Source organism: Xiphophorus hellerii, chromosome 5 (assembly GCF_003331165.1).
Source record: "Xiphophorus hellerii strain 12219 chromosome 5, Xiphophorus_hellerii-4.1, whole genome shotgun sequence".
Taxonomy (NCBI): domain Eukaryota; kingdom Metazoa; phylum Chordata; class Actinopteri; order Cyprinodontiformes; family Poeciliidae; genus Xiphophorus; species Xiphophorus hellerii.
Genome location: NC_045676.1, coordinates 1,361,101 through 1,376,470, shown reverse-complemented (window position 1 = coordinate 1,376,470; position 15,370 = coordinate 1,361,101). Strand labels below are relative to the sequence as shown.

The 15,370-nt window shown below is 40.0% G+C and overlaps 1 protein-coding gene across 6 annotated transcripts in view; it reads right to left on the bottom strand.

Moving 5' to 3' along the window:
- Nucleotides 1–4,839: 4,839 nt before the first annotated feature.
- sorcs1 (sortilin-related VPS10 domain containing receptor 1) overlaps nucleotides 4,840–15,370 on the bottom strand; it is a 163,572-nt gene continuing 153,041 nt past the window's right edge. For 2 of the 6 annotated variants that reach the window (XM_032562699.1, XM_032562698.1), the window contains exons 22-27: nucleotides 14,601–14,713; nucleotides 12,597–12,731; nucleotides 8,784–8,883; nucleotides 8,283–8,388; nucleotides 7,760–7,917; nucleotides 4,840–5,349 (exon numbers count right to left, since the gene is read on the bottom strand). In XM_032562699.1, coding sequence (XP_032418590.1) covers nucleotides 5,288–5,349; nucleotides 7,760–7,917; nucleotides 8,283–8,388; nucleotides 8,784–8,883; nucleotides 12,597–12,731; nucleotides 14,601–14,713 — 674 coding nt within the window. In that variant the 3' untranslated portion in view covers nucleotides 4,840–5,287. Of the gene's footprint in view, nucleotides 5,350–7,607; nucleotides 7,664–7,759; nucleotides 7,918–8,281; nucleotides 8,389–8,538; nucleotides 8,624–8,783; nucleotides 8,884–12,596; nucleotides 12,732–14,600; nucleotides 14,714–15,370 lie in introns of those variants that run through there. The other 4 variants (XM_032562700.1, XR_004339282.1, XR_004339283.1 and 1 more) reach the window with 4 other exon arrangements.

The window sequence follows — 15,370 nt, the reverse complement described above, 5'->3', positions numbered from 1 at the left end:
AATGTTATTTTGTTCTAATTTTCTTTTTCCACCAAAAAATAAATTACTCAAACACAAAACTACAGACCTGGTTCTGGAACCTCAGATATAAAACAAAGCAAGGAAATAAACCGAGCCTAAAATTAATGTCTAAAGTATGAAAGGTGACATCAGTGTTAAATGTTGTATTGGCATCAGAGTTTGTTTTACAGAAGGTCACATTTTACAGCTTCTACTGGTCCATTATTTTCACTGAGCGGTGCGGCACGCGCTGCGGTTCGGTTCAGTTGGATAGTTTGTCCCATACTACCAACCCAAACCGGCCCGGTCCTGGTCCCGCTTCAGCTATAGGTCCATAGGACAATGGGACGGTAGAGTTAGGGTGTATGTTGACTGTGAGACAGAAAAACGTCAATCAGTGGAAAGAGAGGGCCCAAGACGCCAAAACGGGAGGAATAATTTAAATATTATTATTAGAACTTTTTAAGAATTTAGAGATTTAAGTGGGAGTTAACTGGGAATTTTTTTAATAAAAAATATTTATCATCAGATCTGTATCAACAGGTAAAAACCATAGAAAATCAAACTGCAGAAAAATTGGCCACAAGCATTAAATCAAATTTGTTTTGTTTGAATCTATATTCAAACAATAATATACAGTATATATACAGTATGTCTGTATATATATGTATATATATATATATACAATATATATACTGTATATACTGTATATATATATATATATAAATATATATACATATATATATATACAGTATATATATATATATATATATATATATATATATATATATATATATGAATATATATACATATATATATATATACAGTATATATATACAGTATATACACTGCTCAAAAAAATAAAGGGAACACTTAAACAACACAATATAACTCCAAGTAAATCAAACTTCTGTGAAATCAAACTGTCCACTTAGGAAGCAACACTGATTGACAATCAATTTCACCTGCTGTTGTGCAGATGGAATAGACAACAGGTGGAAATTATTGGCAATTAGCAAGACACACTCAATAAAGGAGTGGTTCTGCAGTTGGGACCACAGACCACTTCTCAGTACCTATGCTGTCTGGCTGATGTTTTGGTCAGTTTTGAATGTTGGTGGTGCTTTCACACTCGTGGTAGCATGAGACGGACTCCACAACCCACACAAGTAGTGCAGCTCATCCAGGATGGCACATCAATGCGAGCTGTGGCAAGAAGGTTTGCTGTGTCTGTCAGCGTAGTGTCCAGAGGCTGGAGGCGCTACCAGGAGACAGGCCAGTACACCAGGAGATGTGGAGGAGGCTGTAGGAGGGCAACAACCCAGCAGCAGGACCGCTACCTCCGCCTTTGTGCAAGAAGGAACAGGAGGAGCACTGCCAGAACCCTGCAAAATGACCTCCAGCAGGCCACAAATGTGCATGTGTCTGCACAAACGGTTAGAAACCGACTCCATGAGGATGGTATGAGGGCCCGACGTCCACAGATGGGGGTTGTGCTCACAGCCCAACACCGTGCAGGACGCTTGGCATTTGCCAGAGAACACCAGGATTGGCAAATTCACCACTGGCGCCTTGTGCTCTTCACAGATGAAAGCAGGTTCACACTGAGCACATGTGACAGAGTCTGGAGACGCCGTGGAGAGCGGTCTGCTGCCTGCAACATCCTTCAGCATGACCGGTTTGGCAGTGGGTCAGTAATGGTGTGGGGTGGCATTTCTTTGGAGGGCCGCACAGCCCTCCATGTGCTCACCAGAGGTAGCCTGACTGCCATTAGGTACCGAGATGAGATCCTCAGACCCCTTGTGAGACCATCTGCTGGTGCGGTTGGCCCTGGGTTCCTCCTAATGCAGGACAATGCTAGACCTCATGTGGCTGGAGTGTGTCAGCAGTTCCTGCAAGATGAAGGCATTGAAGCTATGGACTGGCCAGCCCGTTCCCCAGACCTGAATCCGATTGAGCACATCTGGGACATCATGTCTCGCTCCATGCACCAACGTCACGTTGCACCACAGACTGTCCAGGAGTTGGCGGATGCTTTAGTCCAGGTCTGGGAGGAGATCCCTCAGGAGACCATCCGCCACCTCATCAGGAGCATGCCCAGGCGTTGTAGGGAGGTCATACAGGCACGTGGAGGCCACACACAATACTGAGCCTCATTTTGACTTGTTTTAAGGACATTACATTAAAGTTGGATCAGCGTGTAGTGTTATTTCACTTTAATTTTTTGTGTGGCTCCAAATCCAGGCCTCCATTGGTTAATAAATTTGATTTCCATTGATGATTTTTGTGTGATTTTGTTGTCAGCACATTCAACTTTGTACAGAACAAAGTATTCAATGAGAATATTTCTTTCATTCAGATCTAGGATGTGTTATTTGAGTGTTCCCTTTATTTTTTTGAGCAGTATATATATATATACTGTATATATATATTGCCTTCAATCTAAATAACATGTCATCAAAATTGATCTGATCAGACCAAGACTGAGTTTAAATATTGAGAATAAATTAATAAATTTAAACCACATATGTGAGCAAAAAGCTAATTTTCAACATAGATAATGCTGAATAAAAACAATATCTGGTCCGTCTGAAACAACCTGACACAGATCCATATTGGTCCAGTGTTTGAAGAGTAAGTTCTTTCATCAGTTTTAATCTTATTACAACAGCAGTGGCCCACAAAGCAAAACCCAACCTCAAGTAATGAACTTGTTTTTCTACATGAAAATAAAAATCAAGTGATATTTTCTATACTTGTCGGTCAAAACATCCAGACTGACCTCAGTGACTTCATATTTCTATTTTTGAACCAGAAGTAACATCCAATACTTTAGGATAAAAAGGCCTGTGGTTACAACCAAACTCATTTTATCTGCTTTTAGATAATCTCCCAGATTAGAACCTAGCTTATCCAAATTCAGAGCAACTTCCTGTTCTCTCAACAGCTGTTCAGCACATTTCCTGAACATCTGGGCCAATTGTCTCCAAGACCTCTGATGGAACCAAAGGATCTTCTTTAAACCTGCAGAAACAGCTGGGACTTCCTTCCCTCATCTTCATCTTCATCACTTTGCAAACATCACACCGCGACATATCAACATGTTGGTGTTACAAACACAGACGTCTTATCGAGACTTTATGAAACAGACCAACACAAAGTAACGCATGAGAAATGGATGGAAAATTATTCAATTCTAAAAAACTTCTTCAAATAAAATTCTGACAAGAATAAAGCAACTGACTCCCTTCTGACGTCACCCAATTAGAGTGATCCAGTGTTGAATGTCGTCTTAACTGAACCGGGCACTGAGAGCATTTATTAGAGAAGATAACTCTGGAGGATCTGCAGGGATCAGCGACTCAGGTGGGAGAACCTGGATAACTGTAAGAGGAACTCTCCACTAATTAGACTTTTATGGAACAGGAGCAAAAAGAAAGTTAGAAAAAGTTCTGCTTTCAGTTCACCACAGACATGATGGAGACATGGTGAACATGGAAGGAGGTGATGTGCAAAACTTTCTGGTCAACATACAAAAGGAACATCACCATGAACATCCCCAGCAGGAAACATGGAGGTGGCAGTATCATACTTTGGGGAGGCTTTCATCAGCAGAAGCAGGTCAGAGTTCATGAGAAGACAAACTGGATCAAAGCCCAGGAAAATACAGGAAGTATCACTGTTGGAGAAAGACTGCAGACTGGAGAGGAGATTCTTCCAGCAGGTCTTTGACCCCAAACATGGAGCCAAAGGCAAGGGACATTTAGGTGTTAAAAAGGCCTAGTCAAAGCTCAGAGTTTTAAATAAATGTTCTCAAAAGCTTTTCATCCCATGTGACGGAGTTTTAAACTAATTTGCGAAGAAGAATTTGCCAGAAAGCGTCTGCAGGTGAGTAAAGCTTTTAGAAACCCTCCGTGAACCGTGAAACTATTTCACTCCAAAGTCCACAAACTTTCCCTTTGTGTTGATCACAACGACTTGGAATAAAATACTGACTGTTATGTTTGTAATGTGACAAAATAAGGACATTTCCAGGGGTCTGAATACTTTTCCAAGGTGCGGTACATGGAAAAGCTTTGTTTGGATCTAACATTTGTTTAAAAATGTTCTAACTAGGTCCGGCTGCGTTGCCTCAGAAGCTGTGAAAGCATCAATCAGGCATTTCCATGTGTCTGGTCCAAGCCAGCCGCGCCGCCCTGCGGCTGCAGCTGCTGCGCTCCTGCAGCATGTCCTAATGAAGACGGCCGCCTCACTGCAGCGGGTCACAGCATTAACCCAGATGTGTCACCAACCCTAGCGGGCCTTGAGCTCGACAGGCCACATTAAGTATTCAAGCAGTCGCCCTCCTCTCATTCTGCCCACTGGAACGCTCTTAATGCTTCGCCTTACGTCCATCTGTCTCTGTTTTTTTCCAGCTGCCACGCTCTTTGACTCCTCCTGTAAAGCAGCTGGATCTCATTCCAGGTCCCACTTTTCTACGCGGGTCTCGATAAGCTCCACTTGGCCTCCTGCGGTCATTCCAGACCCACCGGCAGCCTCGATGCCATCCGCACACACGGCTTTATCTCTGCTCCTGAAAGCTCTGCTGACGGCTGGGGGGCCGGCTGTGGGAAGGAAGGTATGGAGCACGGAGCTTTTTACAAACTGGCAGGTGTCATCAATATTAGCAGAGGCAACAAACATGGAGGCAAAATTAATCCTGAAAACTCAAAGTTGTTGTAAAAACCAAAAGAAAAGCAGAATATTTCAGTAGAAAACCTGCTTTGTGCCATAAATCAGCTTTTTGAGGACAATAGATCAAAAGCTTTGAAATAGCTGAGTCATATTTTATAACAGTGTCTGTTTTTAGTACATTTGTTATTAAAATACACAAAGTTCTAACATAGACATTCATGATTTACAAAATAAATGTGTCACTCACTTCCACATCGTACTTCATGAAAGTATTTTTATACGAATAAATAATACACTGTTTGCATCAGAAAACAGCAAACCGATCCAGGATGTGAGAAAATCCCAAACTTTCGTTTTGTTCATGCTGGCGATTCTCCTCGACTCAGAAACAAACTCAAGTCTGAACATGTTTCTTTTAAAACATGAAGGAGAAACGAGAAGAAAATAAAACCTGTACACAGTTTCTTCTGCTTCCAGCAGAGCACAGTATGTGTCATCCGGCTCCAACATGCACAGGTGTAAAGCTCCAAACCATCGTGATCCAAACGCAAAATCAACACAAAAGTAAGATCAAATCCATGATGGGAGCTGGAGTTTCAATCCAGTCCAGAGTTCAGACGATGAATGTGGGGAGTTCTGTGGAGAATTTCACATGTACATGAGGTTTCATACATCCTGAGGGGAGAGCAGAGCAGACAGAACACAGATTAATATCATCATATAAAGGCTCATTGGTCAAAAATAATGACCTCTAAGCAGGTGTTAACGTTTCATTAATAAAATGTTGTTTGTGGTCTGGAGTAATCTTTTATTTTAAATGTGTTTTTATGATCTGTAGATAATAAAAATATCCAAATGAACAGAAATACATCCTTGAAAACATCCAACCTTGTCGAAAAAAATCGATAATCAGATTCATTTACCATGAAGTTACTGGAATAAATGAACTTTTCAGTAATATTCTAGTAATAATCATAGTTTTGCAAACTTTGCTTTCATCACAGCAAATTTGTGCTGCGTTGCAGATTGGACTGTTCTGTGGAACAAGACTTCAAAAAATTTCCTAAAAATAAAAAGTTAATTCTAGATTTTTTGGTTAAATATTTCTACGAGGTTCAATGCTAGCTGAAAATCTGTTGGCAGACTTCAGATATGTTTCAGGTAAAACCTCCAACTTATTGCTTCCTTTAAATTCATAAATTCAACAGAAATCATGTTAAATATGAGGAAGAGACCTGCGGACCTCCACAGGTCCGGTTCATCCTTAGGAGTGAATTTCCAGACTCCAGAAGTTATCGTGTTCTTCTGTTATCTTCATGCATATAAAGCATCGTAACGCTCAGGAAGAGGAGATTCTGCATCCCAGAGATGAAGATGTTTTGGTGTGAAATGTGTGAGTTAAACCCAGATTGAACACAAAAGGCAAGTTAAGATGATGTTAAGTGTTATCACCAACAGTCCTGTATCAACATGGTCTGAAAGGCCATTCAGAGAAGAAGAAGATATTAAGACAACATCAAAACCACATCACAGTTTGGTCATTTACTCCAGAACAAACGCTGCAGTTTGGATCCATGTCCTGGTTCTGATGGAGCTGAACTAGGACAGCTTGAGCACAATGACTCTTCTTACATTTGGACTGAAACAGAAGAAGGTTTTCTGTGGATATCAGAAATTTTCAGAAGACTGAGATGAACTTTAATGAATCAGTTTGGGCTAAAATAGAGTGAAGAGAGTTTTTTGTTTTTACTTTGATCACTCTGCAGAATTATCTAAAAAATGTGAACGAATGGCAGTAAAACTGAAGATAAAACATTTTGTGTCGACCAGAAATGTTGGTCATGACTGAATCTCAGAGATACAATCAACTCTTTACAGGAAGAACTGATGGATGATAAATCAGAACAAACTCAGACAGATGAGGCATGAAATCTGAAATGAGGCATATTATGCTCCTTTTAAAGCCAGAAACATTAAAGTTCTGCAGTTACTCTGGTCCATCAGTTGCACATAAACTAAACGCTGGGCCTTCTCTGAACAGGACAGACGTTTCCAGAATTGAGCGGCTGATGGTGGAGCAGCTCTGTGACGTTAGCTCTGATTGGATCTTCTTCTAAACTTTTAACATTTTCTGGTTTTGTTGTTGAATGTTTTAATAATTACTCCCTCTGCATTTAGATGCTGTGCAGCAGGAAGGATCTTTGCTCCTTTTATGATCAGAGTTTATATGAAGTATAATCAATTTTTGTTTGTTTGTTTTTTCCAGCTAGGAGCATATGATTAGCATCTCAAAATATGATGTGCTGCCTGTAGATCAAGCTGTTAGCACTTTATGATAATTATGAGACTGTCATGCAACAAATCAGTCAGAGGCCTCTTCCAATTAGTTTGAAGACTGACTGCTACTGGAGATCCTTCCTACCCACAGCGTCACCATCCATAATGATTCTTTGGAAATCATAGAGTGATTTGAATTATGTCAATGTTTAATTTCCCATTGGGATAAATAAAGTATTTTGGAATTGAATTGAATGTGGTTTTAGAAATCATAAGTATGGAATAACAGGAAGGCAGCAAAACAGAAAAAGGTGTGACTCAAATATTGTAATAAAAGCAAATAATCCATTGATTAACGAGAAATAAAACTAATTAAAGTATCTAATATGTTAAAATATAGTTAAAAAATAAAAGTCAGAAAAAGACAAAGTCGAATAAATCTTGTAAATCCAAGAACCAAAAGTTGAGATTAAAATAATCAAACACATAAATAAATAATAACTTAGTGTTTTCAAAATTAATTTTGTGATTTTACAGAAAGCATTCACAAAGTGTTTAATAAGAAGTGTTGGCACTTATATCGTTCCGTATTAATGTGAGGTTGCGAGTCTGATGTTGACCCGTTCAGAGAGGAGAGGGCAGCGTGTTGACCGTACCACTAACAGCCACTGATCTGTTTATGTCTACTTCTCCTGCAGTCTGGACCACTTCACTGAGAAACAACAGAAAGCACAGGATGAGCCACAGGATGGGGCGAAACAGCCATGAGACGAGATGGGAGGCTCGGATGAGGTCAGAGGTCACTCACCGATGGGCCGCAAGTTCAACTCGGTGTCCAGAATCTCCAGAGAAGGCACCAAGTCCTGCGGTGAGCTGGGCGTGGCCTCTGAGGGATTGGCTGGACTCATCATTTCTGGTTCTTTGTCGTTCTGCATCTGCGCATAGACGTTGAGGCCTGGGATCTTCCTTGAGGAAAGATTTACAGTGAGGCAGACGGAAAGAGAGAGGAAACTACCAGGAACACATGATGGATCGGGCTGGTTTTAGCAACCTTTAACTGAATGTTTGCTCCATGTCAACCAGCGTGTGGATGGGATTCAGCAGATCTAAAAACTGTTAAGGTTAATAAATGTTTCATTTTTCTATTAATCTTCATGACCCTTCACATGATTTTCCCTCTGAACGCCACCTCAGCAAGGAAACACGGTTTAACATTTCAGAAAGGTCAGGCCTTCATCCTGAAAGCAGCTGAAGGCTGACTGGCATTTCTTTTTGATGACCTGATCAGCAGCTGTCAGCCGTTTGTGTGTCGAGCTTCAGGAAAACTTTACCTCTTAAATTTGTAGATGACAAACACAGCTAAACCCGCAACCACTACAGAGAGCAGCATTAGCATGGCAGAGCCACTGTGGTTCTCGCTGGTGTCCACCAGGGGCGCTGCAGAGACAGGGAGACAGAAACCGCATTGTGTGAACAACACAGCAGAGTAAGATGAGGTGTATTAGCAGCCTGCTGCCTCATGCAACGAGCAGTGAACAGAAATGAGACCCATGTGATGAATCGGTTTAATATATGGACTTCTCTTACTCTTTAGCTTAAAAGCCCCTTTAGGACAGTAGCAGCATCCCCAAAAGGAAGAGGCACACATACGTCTCTGAATGTCTCTGTGTAGCTACATGGTGGGAGCCAATCAGACACAGGGGTGGAGTTATTAGTCGAGAGGGGGTGGGGCAATAAAAATATGAAATATAAACCTGACTGTCGCTGAGCTTGGCCACATGCTTCATGTTTGTGCTGAAGGTACATGGTGAGCAGGCGGAAGGCGGCCTTACCTGCCGACAGGTGAGCGGCGTACACGGTGACCTGGACCCCCGGCCGCAGCGTGAACTGGACCAGGTTCTGATTCAAGGCGTTCAGCAGGAGGTCAGAGAGCTGGCGACAGAAAACACATGACCTGGGCTGGGTGCTATGGAAACACACCTGTCACAATGTAATGTTTCATATCGATGGATATATCACCAGACAAAACAAATACTTATTTTTGTTGGTCTTTAGTGTCTGTGGTCCATTAGGATTCATTAAGGCTTATAGTAATTTAAGTGAAATAGTTGAAGGTGTAGGAGGTTCAGCGGGTTTTACGGGTCCATTAGGATTAAGTGAGATCTGAAGGAATCACATTATTTTTTATTTTAAAGATTTACTTTTAAAAGTTAAACAACAGTTTTGGATGAAAGACGCATAACAACTTTAAGCATCTCAGGAAAACTGAACAAATATGAAAATATTATTTTACTGATGTCAAATAAATACAATAGGTATTGAAATACAAATTCTCAAAATCTCTCCTTTGTCATATTGAATATTGCTATTTAAAGAATAAGCCATGAAAAAGAAATATAAACAAACAAATAAACAAAAACAATTCTTTATATCCTCAGTGCAAACGTCAGCAGGGTCCAGACACAACTTTGTATATTTAAGGTTTATATCGAGCCTTTCTTTAATGTTTTATCAACCAGCTCGATTACTGATTTGTTTTAGGCCCAAGTTGCACCGCAGAGTCCTGCAAAAGTATTCACACCCCTTTTGATCTTTAGCAAGTTTTTTTTGTTTCAACCACAAACGTTGATATATTTGTAGAACATTATTGTGAAGGCTTATCGTAATTTAAGTGAAATAGTTGAAGGTGTAGGAGGTTCAGCGGGTTTTACGGGTCCATTAGGATTCAGTCGGATGTCAACAGGCGACTGAAATGTTGAGAAGTTTGAATCTCTCTCCACAGAGATGTGATGATATTGTTTGTGTGCCTGCAATACCTGAGATACAATTTATACAATTTTAGATGAAAGGAAATATCATCACCCAGCATGTTGTCTAAAACAAGCATTTACATTGTTTTCATCATATGGACTCAGTCACAGCAGTACATGGATGCAATTTCACACATTGTACATCAAGTAGCTTCAGTTCAGCTGATGAAGTGTTGTATCGTCACAAACCACAGAACTCTGCATTAAAGTGTGAGGCTCTGTGTAACCAGCGCTCTGTCGCTAGGAGACAATGTGTTCCCATTTATTTAGATGAATCAATGAGAAATACCAGCGATAACACAGTCTGACTGACAGGAAAATAAGATTTTAGCTCCCATAACACCAGATGCAAAATCTGACTGAAATGACTGAAAAGTGAAAGATAAAAACAGGTTGGGGAAAAAGGAAACTAATAATGTGTGAAAGTGTTGAAAAAGCTGTTAGGATGGATGAAAAGGCTCAGCTAGCCTGACTGATTGTTTTCATTCGAGTTTGAAACTAAATCAAAAGTTCAACACACATTTCTTATCTAGATTTCAGTGTTTCTACACATTAACCATTTCAAACTTCATATGCAAGTGCTATCAGATCACCAGACTCTTCTGTAACAAAGACAAGTTGGGCTTGTTATAAATACAGTAAAACCCACGGCATCAATAACGCTCCAATACCAGGACGCTTAACGAACTGACTTCTGTTTTCCAGTTGCTGTAAGTTTAAAGTTCGCAGGAGAAATGCAGAGTTTTCAGCAAACAACTCATTAGGAATCAGTTTATTGGAGCTAAAACTCCTGTGAGACTTTTTATTATCTTCTCACGTCTACTAGAAGATTCAAACACTAGTTAGCAGGTTCTACACTAGGAGATCCATTTCTGAAGCAAATACTTTTGATGTGCTCATTCTCAGTAGGGCACGCACATCAGGATCAAGGGTGTAAAATTAACGATATTCTACTGAATCAGGATCAAATTGTTTCTCAATCTGTCTCCTTAAAATGGCGCTCAGAAGTATTCATACCCCTCAAGAGACTTCCTGAACCCCTGAAAATGACAGTTGTTTTTTCACATCAACATTACTTTGCTGCAAACTCATTATTTTATGTTATTTTTCAGGTATAAAAATAAACTGTGTGAAAATCACATTTTTTATTTATTTTTGAGGGAGAAAAGCTCAAGAGGTTCACTGGTGTTAGTATACAAATCAATAATTTAAAGGTCAAGAAATTGAAATCATCATTAAATGTCCCCAGTGGTCAAAAAATATTAGAAAATTAAAAGTAAATACACTATAAGTCCAATAATAATCACATTGTATTATTAGTATGATACTAATAATAGTAATAGTATAGTACTAATAATAGTAATAGTATAAAACCAGTAATACAAAGTGATTATTATTGGACTTATTCATTTAAATTTTTGAATTTATTTGATTTGAATGGAATAAGGGAAATGAATGAATATGCAGAAATTGTAGTAAATACTCTGGATTTAGCAAGATGCTAATTTCCATCCAGTCCCATAAGAAATTCACCTGTTGATGCTGAAGTACTGTGTTTATGAAAACAACCTAGAACTGAAACAGTCTCTACAAATCTGTTTTTTTTTCTGAGAAGGTCAAATGAAGTGGATAAAAACATGAAATAAAAACGTGCAGCACAACGTTTATCAGCCCTGACCTGGAGAACGTTCCTGCAGCCTCTGAAACTATCATAACACTGAATGCACTTTAAATACGGAGCCTTATCAGCGCGGCCCTGACCCGCACACACATGTGAATACAGTTCCTGTAAGAGTCTTTGTCTGCAGGACCTTTTCCTCCATGATGCATAATGCAGCGCAGGCAGCTTGATCTCTGCTTTCAGACAGATGAACTGGGATCCAGCCTGGGAAGATTACCACGACCCGGAGCTAAACTGGAGAACCATCCCAGCTGATCCACACAGACAGACCTCTTCACCGGAGCTCCTACACAATCTACAAATGAAATGTTGCTGGGTTTTTTTATGAATATGATATTCATAAAAGAAGCCAATAAGGAACTGCATAATTAAAGCAAACACTTCCTCTCTCTCTGCTGCAGAGACTTCATTTATCTTATCTGCCTCATTTGCTAAATTAATTGTGATATGAGTAATTCCTGTACTGCTTCATGCTCCCCTTTGTGCTGTTTAAATTTAGTCTGTGCTTTGACTAATTACTTTCTCACCGTTTGCATACCAGGGTCAGTGAAATCTGTTTTACATTCTTACAAGCGGAGCCAACTTCGCACTTTAAGGACGCCAGCCTTGAATGAAGATTTATGGCCGGCTTGGAGGGAGGTGGAACTTTCCAGAAGATCAAGCAGGAGGGAGGAAGAAGGGGAAAGATGGAGGATTTCTATCCATGGATTCTTCCCGGCATTAACATCGATCATCATCCGTTAGTTTAGACCGAGCAGCTCTGCTTCATGTCGAGTGATGCTGAACATTTCTTTCTCTGCTCCCCCCAACATCATGTAAGGTTAAAAGTCAGTCCTTTCACTCATAATGCTTGTCAGGTTTATTGATTAGTCGATTCTTCAAGCATTTTCCAAAATTAGATTCCTAAAAAAAAAGAAAATGTCTCCAGCAGATTAATAGTGACATCTGCTGGTGGGGAATAGGAACTTGAAGCTGCAGGTTTAAATTTTCAGGAGCCATTACTGGACAAGCTGCTGCTATGAAAAGACTCTCAGTGAGTCACAAAGCAGGAACAGACGATCCGCAGCCGTGTGTTGTGTTAAAGTTAGAGCCAGGATAACAAGGTGACATCCATCCGCCCACTCAGAGGCTGGAGGACGACGCTGCCGCCTCACCTGATCTAAATGAGCCGAGCTCTTCTCTGCTTTCCCCTCGGTGAGCTGCTTGTCAGGCAGCAGGAAAAACTCGGCTGCTGTTGGTAAACCTGGCAGGACGGAGACCAGGAGCAGGTCCTCCCGCACGCCTGTCGCCTGCAAGGAGACGAGAGACAGGAGCTGCTCAGATCAGAACCTCAGATTAAAACTTCATCAGAGGACAGATGGAACCGACCTCATGACTTTTCTGTCCCTGTTATTAAACAAAATATCTGTGCCCCAAAAACTGCTGAAAATGTTTTAGGTGTATTTTTAGACATCTGAATTTTTTAAAACTGCTTTAGTTTTCAGTTATTTACTGAAATAATAATAAATGTCCTGAGGGAGACGGAGCAGAAAATGAGAGTTTATGAGAACTGAAGGCTTTTAATGAGGTTCAGGAAGCAGGTTGAACTATTGTTATGTTTGTTATAAAACACATTTTGATCAGCAATCTGAGATGAATCAGTGATTGGAAGCACATATTTAAATCATTATGTAAAGATGAGGTACTACCAACAAAAATGTCTTCATAAAATCTGTTGTAAAAACATAAACCGACACATCCTAAAAATATAATGAAACAAAATATAAGTTTATGCAAACGATCACATTTTTAGACACAGTGGCTCAAAATGAGATGAGGAACACAAGCAGGTAAAAATGGATCTCAAACAACACAACAGCTTCAGCTTTTAACTTACTGCCAGATTTTAACAGACATATTTAAAACTGTGCTCCTCTCCACAACAGCTGCCGCTTCGTCTGCCATTGCTCTAAAAATGGTGGAGGACAATGAATCTTAGGATTGAGCAGGCAGAGAAGGATGCTCCACACTCGTCCTTCAAATGTGGAAAAAAAGGAGAACATTATGATTTGTGGAGCCTTAAAACCTGGGCAGCTTTTGGCTCATCGCTGTGACATAATCGGCCTTGGAAAGATGCAGCCCCTGAATTTAGACACTCCCTTAAAAACACCAGGAAACTTGAAATAAAACATCTGAAAATGGAAAAATGAAACTGGATCTTGTAGCAGGATAAATATCCAAAACACCCAGCAGGATCAACAGGGACTAAAAAGAAGGTTGTTCAAGGATTCACAGAAGGGGTAATCATAAGTCAGGTTTGTAATTATTCAGTTAAAACAATCATTTCTGAAAGTGGATTTTTACAATTTTTTGCCAGTGTTACCAGTAAAGGTAACTGACTGATTTTAAGTCAAACAGGAAAAACTGAGAACTGAAGGTTTGTGAACTTCAGTTCTCAGTTAAATAACGTAAAAATGATCCTCTCATTTCATATCAGTGTAAAATAAATCAATAAAGAGATGAAGAAATGTTCCACTGCCTCCTGCAGGAGTCGCTGGTTCTTCTTCCACTTCCCTCTATGAGCTTCAGCCTCACTGATCACTCAACAGAAAGTCATCAAATCAGATTTTCATCTCAGTTTTTCCTCTCGCTGCGTTCCGCCTTCAAGGCTGAGGTTGTCACCAGGAATAAAAATAAAAACAAACAGAAAAAATAATCATGTCAGAAAGAAATAACAAGCCAGCCGTGCTCAGTGAAGATTGGAGCGGCGGATGTATTTCTGGCATCAATTTTAATTTTGCAAAATCAAAAAAGTGTGAAAGGATGATGCAAGAGGCAGAGAGCTGCTTCCGAAGAATCGGAAATATATCGGAATCCTGAAGAAGTGTCAAGAACCGGTTAATGAGTCCGACTCTGTCTCTGACATGCCATGTGAGCTGGAATCATTTCTGCCACCTGACAGTTTGTGTTTGGCTCATCTGCCAGCGTCTCCTCGGGTCACCGCAGGACCAGGAGTTCTGATGTTTATTCGGTCCGGTCCTGAACTCTCACAGTTCAGGAGAACTGCTCCAGTATTACTTCCACCTTCCCAGTTCTCCTTCTGACCATTTATCATGGTAAAAGTCAAACCTGTAAGGAGTTGAGCAGCAGAAAGCAGCAGCTCAGCGAGCGAGCTTCACCTGGATCAGAGCGTTCCGGATCACCCGGCTCACATCCTGCCTCCACTCAGCCACGTCCGGGTTGTGTTCGTCCAGGTTGGAGGAGAAGGCCAGCAGGTGGGATCGGAAATAATCTGCACGAAGCAAACATAACGTGAGGATTTTTCACTGACGTTTTTTAGCTTCAGCTCCTCATGAAGTAACATTTTTCTAAAGGAAATCATCAGTTTTTTCTTTTAAATTCAGGTCTTGGGGTCACAGACACAATGATACAGAAAACTGTCAGAACCAGTGGTGGGACTTGACAAAAAAATGTAATAAATTAATTACAATTATTAGTATTTCAATCAAAACCCAGAAATCGGCTACAACTCAGTAAAATCCATCCTACTTGTTCAACGTGCTTTTAAAAACAGCTGGATTATGAGCAAATAGTACATTAAGTCAATATGAATATTGTTGTATATTTTGACTGTTTTATGTTATTCTCTTGTTCTCTGTTCTATGATGTTCTGATGCTTCCTGAGAACTTTGAAAATTAGAATTTGTTCTCAACTAATTTCCTTGGTAAAATAAAGGAAAAATAAATTTAAATAAAACTACAATAAAAAGCCAATTTAGTCCAATTCTCCCTTGATTTCAATTGGTCACAGTTATCAAATTCAATTTATTATTTAAATTGGTCAAAAAACAGCAGATTTCAGCAGATGAAATCTCTGATTCAGAGCATGCATGTAGCGACAGTAGAGAGGAAAACCTTTTAGTTTACTAACAGGTTTATCTTAAGATTT